This window comes from Cherax quadricarinatus, chromosome 30 (genome assembly GCF_038502225.1).
Source record: "Cherax quadricarinatus isolate ZL_2023a chromosome 30, ASM3850222v1, whole genome shotgun sequence".
Lineage (NCBI taxonomy): Eukaryota > Metazoa > Arthropoda > Malacostraca > Decapoda > Parastacidae > Cherax > Cherax quadricarinatus.
This window is the reverse complement of record NC_091321.1, coordinates 2,843,979-2,853,945: the sequence shown is the minus strand read 5'-3', so window position 1 is coordinate 2,853,945 and position 9,967 is coordinate 2,843,979. Positions and strand designations below refer to the sequence as shown.

Here is a 9,967-nt window from a genome sequence, read left to right as displayed (position 1 = left end):
ATTCTTACTTTCAATAAAGTTTTAATAAGATACAAAATTCCTCACATTGTAAGGTCAGTGTTTTTTTTTTTTTCTCAGAAAAATCGGCCCTCTCATTTGAATCCGAAGAGAAACACTGGCACCTAGAGCAGATGGTTATGCCCATTCATTTAGGTCAGTCCGCCAGTAATTAACAAATAAGAATCCCGTTAGTGGAGAAACGGTAATGCTAATGCTCTTTAAACAACCGAAAATTCTGCCGTCGGCCCCCCGCCCCCCAAACTTTGTTCCTAGATCCGCGCCTGGGCAAGAGCGCTGATTCGTAAATATCGCTGAGGTCGCTAACTTCATGAGAGCGTAATTCCGTAAGTTTTCTGTTAAATTTCATATTTTGGTGTCGTTACCATCGGAAAAAGATTCTATCATTTCATAAGAACCCCCCCCCCCCCATCCCCATATTTTACGACACCAGGAGACACTTCAGGATTTGGGGTTGCGACAGTCTAAGGGTTAAAGGAGGGGTTTGGGATATTGGCAGTTTGGGGGGATGTTATATATCTTTATATATGCTTCTAAACTGTTGTATCTGGGTGCCTCTGCAAAAACAGTGATTATGTATGAGTGAGGTGAAAGTGTTGAATGATGAAAGTATTTTCTTTTCGGGGATTTTCTCTGTTTTTGAGTCTCCCTGCCTCAGTGGGAGATGGCCGACTTGTTGAAAAAAAAAGAATGGCGTTGGAGTGTGAACAAGATAACAATTATGAAGGGATTCGGGGAAACCGGTTACCCGTACTTGAGTGCTGTAGGTGGGAAGTACATTGCCCACACTTTTGATTGGGATATTTGCAGTTTTGTAGTATTGGCATACCTCTGGTGAGACACTGATGGAGTGAGTGATTGTGAAAGTATTTTTCTTTCATGGGTCACCCTATCTCAGTGAGATATGGCCAGTTTGATGAAGAAAAAAGTGACAAAATAGCATCAGGGGTACTACTGGTGGCCAAACCAGTTTTGTTTTCTAGATTATAAGATTATTGAAATTTTAGTTATGCAAGGGACTAGTGGTTATGTACCTCCAGTTAAAATTGGAGTTATCATTGTGCCAATTTGTGATACTGTCTCAGTACATTTGGAAAATTTGTCCAGTACTTGATATGACATTTGCATGTAATTTTTTGCTGTAAAATAACACACTATCTTCTGTTGCTGCAGGTTCTTATCAATTGCCGGAATAACAAAAAGTTGTTAGGAAGAGTCAAGGCATTTGACCGCCATTTCAACATGGTTCTGGAGCAAGTAACCGAGATCTGGATGGAACAGCCAAAGACAGCCAAGGGCCAAAAGAAGGCAAAGCCTGTTAACCGTGAAAGGTGAGCTTAATAAGAACATAAGAAAGAGGGAACACTGCAACAGGCCTACTGTCCCATGCGAGACAGGTCCAAGTCCCCCTCCAGCCCAAGCCAATGCCCCAACTTAGTCAGGTCAGGTCACATTCACTTAAGGAGGGAGCATGGCATCTGATTTTTAAAACTACATGACGTTTTAGCTTCTGTGGTGGTACTCTGGAGATTGTTCTACTCATCCTCAACTCTGTTACTAAACCAGTGCTTTCGTATATCCTTCCTGAATCTGAATTTTTCCAGCTTAAAACCATTGCGGCGAATCCTGTCTTGGCTAGATATTTTAGCACACTATTTACATCCCCTTTATTCCTGTTTTCCATTTATACACCTTAGTCGTATCCCCCCTAATTCTACGCCTTTCTAGAGAGTGCAGATTCAGGGCCCTCACTCTATCCTCATAGGAAAGATTTCTAATACATGGGATCAACTTTGTCATCCTCCTTTATATGTTCTCCAGAGCATTTATATCCATTCTGTAATACTGTGACCAAAGCTGTACATCATAATCTAAATGAGGCCTAACCAAGGATATGTAAGTTGAAGAACACCCTAAGGACTTATGAGTTTGTATATTGCACTAATGTCTAAACCCCTCAAGGAAAGTTTCTAGATGTCAGCAATGGGGTTTTTGATCTTAGGGAATTGGCCCTGCCTCTTGGATTGAACCTGAATGCCTTTGTGTTTGATGCTCTTCCCATGTTCCTTTTACAAATAGTACAAACTTTGGCTCTTGATGATGATTATTATATAATATGTAAGTAACTTTTTTTCCACAGGTATATCCAGAAGATGTTTCTACGAGGAGATTCTGTGATCATAGTTGTGAAGAATCCTTTAGGGAGCCAGCAGAGTGCATAATGCATTATCAATGTGTGTATGGGAGCTTGATAATCAATGCCGAATATTCAGTCACTGTGCGGTATTTTCTATGAATATTTTTCAGTTCTTTCATGATACTTTCAGACATTTTTAATCTATATTCATGAAGTCTTAATTTAAAGAACTTTTTTTTTTCAATTATGATTTGTACTTTAATGTTTTTTGTAATAAATGTTGAAAAGTCTATTTTTAGTTTGTACTCCTTAGTGATAATTTTTTAAACTTGAAAAGTCTGTAAGAGACTGAGAAATCATAAAGACATAGTTGGTAAGAGGTCGAGGTGTCTTGGGCAGCTATTCTTAGAAGGTAGGTTGAAACATCTGTAGATGCCGTGGGTTGTATGATGGTTCTCGAGTCACATGGGTGGTTGAGATTTTTCTGTTCACTTCCAAATCATCATTGTTGGGTCTGATAGATTTCACATTTTATAAATCCTTTATCACTGCAACCAGCATGGGAGTGGCTGCATTTCCTTATTGAATTTAGGTAATAAAGTGGATGGTATTGTTTCCCTTAAATGAGTTGCTTTGATGGTGAAAGACCCTTGATCTAAGGAATTGCAGCTACCTCACCCCTTGGATCAAACCATTATTCTGTTCTACTACCCAAGACAGCGCTACATGACCCTTGTGGGTTTATTGCTTAGTTTTGAAAATAATACCACCCAAGGGGATGCTGGTTTGCTCTTCCTCCCAGTCTATAGATTAAGTGCCTCCCTTTTCCCATTTAGGACTTCACTAATTGAAATCATTTTCTGTTCACCAGGTGTTGTATGACCCTTCTTGGTCAAGTGCTTCCTTTGAGTAATAATCCAAGGAATTAGAGCTACCTTCCACTTTGATCAAATCTATTTCCCAGGTATTATAATTTTTTTAAAAAGGTTAATCACTTCCCTCTTGAATATAATGTTAGAGGTTGACTTTATGCTGGTGAAAGGCTCATGATCCAAGGAGATGAAGTATTCTTAGAGATCAATCCTGAGCCCTCAATTTTTCTTGGCACAACTCAGCCGTCTTCCACCAAGGCAGGGTGACCCAAAAAGAAAGAAAATACTTCAACTCTTTCACCTCACTCATACATAATCACTATTTTTGCAAAGGCACCCAGATACAACAGTTTAGAAGCATATATAAAGATATATAACATATCCCTCCAAACTGCCAATATCCCAAACCCCTCCTTTAAAGTGTAGGCATTGTACTTCCCATTTCCAGTACCCAAGTTTGGCTATATAAAAATGACTGGTTTTCCTGAATCCCTTCACTAAATACTACCCTTATCACACTCCAACAGCTTGTCAGATCCCAAAAAACCATTCGTCTCCATTCACTCCTATCTAACGCTCATGCATGCTTGCTGGAAGTCCAAGCCCCTGGCCCACAAAACCTCCTTTACCCCCTCCAACCTTTTTGAGGATGTCCCCTACCCTGCTTTCCATCCCCTACAGTTTTATAGGCTATGTCATTCTACTTTGATCCATTCTCTCTAAATGACCAAACCACCTCAACAACCCCTCTTCAGCCCTTTGACTAATACTTTTATTAACTCCACACCTCCTAATTTCCACACCAAATTTTCTGCATAATATTTACACCACACATTGCCCTTAGACAGGACATCTCCACTGCCTCCTCGCTGCAGCATTTACAACCCAAGCTTCACACCCATGTAAGTGTTGGTACCACTATACTTTCATACATTCCCTCCTTTGCCTCCACAGATAACGTTTTTTGTCTCCACATATACCTCAATGCACCACTCGCCTTTTTTCCTTCATCAATTCTATGGTTAACCTCATCCTTCATTAACCCAAATGCTGACACGTCAACTCCCAAATATCTAAAAACATTCCCTTCTTCCAGCCTCCCTCTCTCCTATGTCATATCCAATTTTTCTTTATCTAAATCATTTGATACCCTCATCACCTTACTCTTATCTATGTTCACTTTTCACTTTCTACCTTTACACACCCTCCCAAACTCTTCCACTAACCTTTGCAACTTTTCTTTAGAATCTCCCATAAGCACAGTATCATCAGCAAAAGTAACTGTGTCAACTCCCATTTTGTATTTGATTCCCCATAATTTAATCCCACCCCTCTCCCCAACACTAGCATTTACTTCTACAACCCTGTTTATAAATATATTAAACAACCATGGTGACATTACGCATCCTTGTGTATGACCTACTTTTACCGGAAAGTAATCTCCCTCTCTTGTACACACCCTAACCTGAGCCTCACTATCCTCATAAAAACTCTTTACAGCATTTAGTAGCCTAATACCTATTCCATGTACGTACTTGCAACATCTGCCACATTGCTCCCTTATCCACTCTATCATATGCCTTTTCTAAATCCATAAATGCAATGAAAACTTCCCTACCTTTATTTAAATACTGTTCACATATATGCTTCAATGTAAACACTTGATATAAACATCCCCTATCCACTCTAAAGCCTCCTTGCTCATTTGCAATCCTACTCTGTCTTACCTCTAGTTCTTTCAATAATAACCCTACCATACACTTTTCCTGGTATACTCAGTAAACTTTTTTTTTTTTTTTTTCAACAAGTCGGCCGTCTCCCACCGAGGCAGGGTGACCCAAAAAAGAAAGAAAATCCCCAAAAAGAAAATACTTTCATCATCATTCAACACTTTCACCACACTCGCACATTATCACTGTTTTTGCAGAGGTGCTCAGAATACAACGGTCTAGAAGCATACACATATAAAGATACACAACATATCCCTCAGTAAACTTATTCCCCTATAATTTTTATAATCTTTGTCCCCCTTCCCTTTATATAAATGAACTATACATGCTCTCTGCCAATCCCTAGGTACCCTCCCCTCTTATCCATGAATAATTGTATCCTAAATTTTTTTCCCTTATGTATTGATAGCTTTCAATTTTGAGTGTTCAGTTCCACACATCTGTCTCCTTTTTCTCAGGAGATTGCTTGATGCTAATAATGGGCCCCTTATCCAAGAAATTGGACTTTGCATCCCTTTCCTTGGATTGAACCTGAATTTTCCATATTCCTCTAGGTAATGTATGACCCTTACAGGTTTAGCTCTGGCCCCTTCTCTGTGTGTAATATAATGATCTCTACTATTAACTACAGGAGTGGGATAGTACTCTACAGTGCCTGGCTTAAATTGATAGTGAAAATAATTTTCTAGTTGGGATACTACTAATCACTACAGCGTGATTGTAACAGTGTTGGATTTGGAATCTTAGGAACCTCCAGATTATGGGGTTGAATTTCAGTGTTTCATTTATATATGTCATGATAAGTGTAAAACCAGAAATTACATAAAATACCTAGTTGAACCCCAGTTATTACAGGTAATTTTTAAGACAAGTCACATGAAAATCCTGGATTTGAGCTTCCTGTTTTACGCATTGTTACCCCTCTTGAGGTGCCTTGCTACTGTTGAAGGGCTCTTCAATGGGTCAGTAAAAATGAGGTATGCTTTCCTTCCATCCCTGATGCTGGAGAAATACTCTTGGACTGAAATATTGTTTCCCATTCTCCCAGTTGCTGTATGACATAGGTTTAGCTCTTCCTCTATGACTAATAGTGTGATAAGGGTTTTACTTCTGGGTAGGGGCCCTCTCTGGGAGGGGTGCCATTCTTTCCATAGGGTGGCCACACATGCCTCACCCGGGTACTTCATGGAAAACTCCCAGCATCACTGTGAGGACTATCGGTCCACTATATCTTAATAAATTTTCCTATCAGAAGGAATGCAGAATTCACTTCTCACGTCTTTACCACCCCAACACTGACTCCTTCCTGAAAGTTCATCCTTTCACACTCATAAGCTGACAATCCTACTTATATTCTGACATGCATTCAGACTATTACCTAGCACTATATTACCCTTGTAGATTTAGTGCTTTGTTATAATAGAGTTGTACTCGCATTAGCACGTACTAACACTCGCGTCTTCACTAGTATTCCCCTCAAGGAAGGTTCCTTGATGTTGGTGAGGGGCTCTTGATTTAGGGAATTGGATCTGTGCTCCAGTTCCCCGAATTAAGCCTGAATGCCTTCCACATCCCCCCCCAGGCGCTGTATAATCCTCCGGGTTTAGCGCTTCCCCCTTGATTATAATAATAATAATAATTCACTAGTGTTGTTATCTCTCATACTAGAAACTGAGTCTTAACAGCTCCTCATCTTCAATGAAATTTCTTTTACAAACTATAACTAGTGTTCAGTTATTACACGTTCAAGGAAGTTAGCTGTCTTGATGCTAGCGAGGGGCTCTTGTTCCAGTGAAGTGGACCTAGCCTTCCACCTGATTGCCTCCCATTCCTCATTTGCCATATGAACCCAATGGTTTAGTGCTTGCACATAGTTATAACAGTAATGCTGATATTACCCAAGTCTTCATTGTTGTACATGTATACAAACATTGTCTCTGTCTACAGTAGGATTCGAACCTACACACGCTGTATCAAAGTATACAGTAATTATGCCACTTGTCCAAATCCCAGCTGAGTATAGGCACCTAGCAAAACTAGGCACACTCATACCCCAGGACACTAGGACAGTGATATGTTATTTCAAATTCTGCCACGTACAGTGAACATTGAAAGATTTTGAAATGCTTAACAATTAACAATATACTTTGATGCAGTGTGTGTAGGTTAGAATCCTGCTGTGGACTGAGATAGCGCTGTATGACCCTAGTGGGTTTAGTGCTTGGTTTTGAGTACAGTATACTAATAATGTGGACTGAGAGATAATGTTTGTAAATTTCGCCCATTTGCGAATTGTTAAATTATTTCAACTTGATGCTAGGGAATTGGATCTATGCTCCAGTTCCCTGAATTAAGCCTGAATACCTTACACATTCCCCCACAGCTGTGCACTGCATAATCCTATGGGTTTAGTGCTCCCCTTGATTATAATAATTAAATCATTTCAAAATCTCTTTCGATGTTCACTGCATGTAGCAAGATTTGATTACATAACTTATCACTGGCCTGGTGTCAAGGGGTATGGAGAGTGACTACCTTTCTTGAGCTAGGCGACCATACTTATATGGGATCTGTTTAGCGCTTTCTTTGATTATAATAATAATACATGGGATCTGGCCGAGTGGCATAAGCACTGTACTTTGGTGCAGTGTGTAGGTTCAAATCCTTTTGTGGAATAAGAGTTAACGTTTGTAAATAATGTCATTCGTTTGCAAATTTTTAAGTATTCTACATGAATGTATGTATTTTACAAACATTCATCTCGAGCTGGAGGAGATTCGAATCTACGAACTTTGGGAAATGGTATGCAATGGTGTGGTTGTATATAGTACTGCGTACTTTGTCCCAAAGTTCATAGGCTTGAGATGCTCTGTGGCCCTTGTGAGTTTAGCGCTTAACTTTGATTATAATAATAATAATAATTAGGGCTGAGATAAATGGCTGTAAAATATTTTGCTTCTTCAGCAAAATAAGTCGTAATAAACAAGTCAGTGAATAAACAGAAGACAGGATGAGAGGCTTAAGCCATGGTCCTAAGATTGAACGCTGGGCTTGTCAATCTCAGGGCCACGGTTTGTCTCCCGTCCATCCTTCTGTATTAATTCAAGGATTATGTGGAGTAAAATAAAGATTGGATGTGAAAAGTGGGTTATAGTAAGCGTGTATGCACCTGGAGAAGAAAGAAGTGTAGAGGAGAGAGAGAGATTTTGGGAAATGTTGAGTGAATGCGTGGGGAGTTTTGAATCAAGTGTGAGAGTAATGGTGGTTGGGGATTTCAATGCTAAAGTGGGTAAAAATGTTATGGAGGGAGTAGTAGGTAAATTTGGGGTGCCAGGGGTAAATGTAAATGGGGAGCCTTTAATTGAGCTATGTGTAGAAAGAGATTTGGTAATAAGTAATACATATTTTATGAAAAAGAGGATAAATAAATATACAAGGTATGATGTAGCACGTAATGAAAGTAGTTTGTTAGATTATGTATTGGTGGATAAAAGGTTGATGGGTAGGCTCCAGGATGTACATGTTTATAGAGGGGCAACTGATATATCGGATCATTATTTAGTTGTAGCTACAGTTAGAGTAAGAGGTAGATGGGAAAAGAGGAAGGTGGCAACAACAAGTAAGAGGGAGGTGAAAGTGTATAAACTAAGGGAGGAGGAAGTTCGGGCGAGATATAAGCGACTATTGGCAGAAAGGTGGGCTAGTGCAAAGATGAGTAGTGGGGGGGGGGGGGTTGAAGAGGGTTGGAATAGTTTTAAAAATGCAGTATTAGAATGTGGGGCAGAAGTTTGTGGTTATAGGAGGGTGGGGGCAGGTGGAAAGAGGAGTGATTGGTGGAATGATGAAGTAAAGGGTGTGATAAAAGAGAAAAAGTTAGCTTATGAGAGGTTTTTACAAAGCAGAAGTGTTATAAGAAAAGCAGAGTATATGGACAGTAAAAGAAATGTGAAGAGAGTGGTGAGAGAGTGCAAAAGGAGAGCAGATGATAGAGTGGGAGAGGCACTGTCAAGAAATTTTAATGAAAATAAGAAAAAAATTTGGAGTGAGTTAAGCTGTATAGTCCTTGTGGCTTAGCGCTTCTTTTTGATTATAATAATAATAATAATGGAGTGAGTTAAACAAGTTAAGAAAGCCTAGGGAAAGTATGGATTTGTCAGTTAAAAATAGAGTAGGGGAGTTAGTAGGTGGGGAGAGGGAGATATTAGGTAGATGGCGAGAATATTTTGAGGAACTTTTATATGTTGAGGAAGAAAGGGAGGTGGTAATTTCATGCACTGGTCAGGGAGGTATACCATCTTTTAGGAGTGAAGAAGAGCAGAATGTAAGTGTAGGGGAGGTACGTGAGGCATTACGTAGAATGAAAGGGGGTAAAGCAGCTGGAACTGATGGGATCATGACAGAAATGTTAAAAGCAGGGGGGGATATAGTGTTGGAGTGGTTGGTACTTTTGTTTAATAAATGTATGAAAGAGGGGAAGGTACCTAGAGATTGGCAGAGAGCATGTATAGTCCCTTTATATAAAGGGAAAGGGGACAAAAGAGATTGTAAAAATTATAGAGGAATAAGTTTATTGAGTATACCAGGAAAAGTGTATGGTAGGGTTATAATTGAAAGAATTAGAGGTAAGACAGAATGTAGGATTGCGGATGAGCAAGGAGGTTTCAGAGTGGGTAGGGGATGTGTAGATCAAGTGTTTACATTGAAGCATATATGTGAACAGTATTTAGATAAAGGTAGGGAAGTTTTTATTGCATTTATGGATTTAGAAAAGGCATATGATAGAGTGGATAGGGGAGCAATGTGGCAGATGTTGCAAGTATATGGAATAGGTGGTTACTAAATGCTGTAAAGAGTTTTTATGAGGATAGTGAGGCTCAGGTTAGGGTGTGTAGAAGAGAGGGAGACTACTTCCCGGTAAAAATAGGTCTTAGACAGGGATGTGTAATGTCACCATGGTTGTTTAATATATTTATTACCTGGAGTTTACCTGGAGAGAGTTCCGGGGGTCAACGCCCCCGCGGCCCGGTCTGTGACAAGGCGGCCTGGTGGATCAGAGCCTGATCAACCAGGCTGTTGCTGCTGGCTGCACGCAAACCAACGTACGAGCCACAGCCCGGCTGATCAGGAACCGACTTTAGGTGCTTATCCAGTGCCAGCTTGAAGACTGCCAGGGGTCTGTTGGTAATCCCCCTTATGTATGCTGGGAGGCA

General features: G+C 40.0%; 1 protein-coding gene across 1 annotated transcript in view; it reads left to right on the top strand.

Annotated features, from left to right (window-relative positions):
• SmD2 (small ribonucleoprotein particle protein SmD2) overlaps positions 1-2,447 on the top strand; it is a 28,205-nt gene extending 25,758 nt beyond the window's left edge. Inside the window, exons 3-4 of the mRNA XM_053781756.1 lie at positions 1,192-1,349; positions 2,159-2,447. Of these exons, the coding sequence (XP_053637731.1) occupies positions 1,192-1,349; positions 2,159-2,240 (240 nt within the window). The 3' untranslated portion in view covers positions 2,241-2,447. The remainder of the gene's footprint in view (positions 1-1,191; positions 1,350-2,158) is intronic.
• Positions 2,448-9,967: the final 7,520 nt, after the last annotated feature.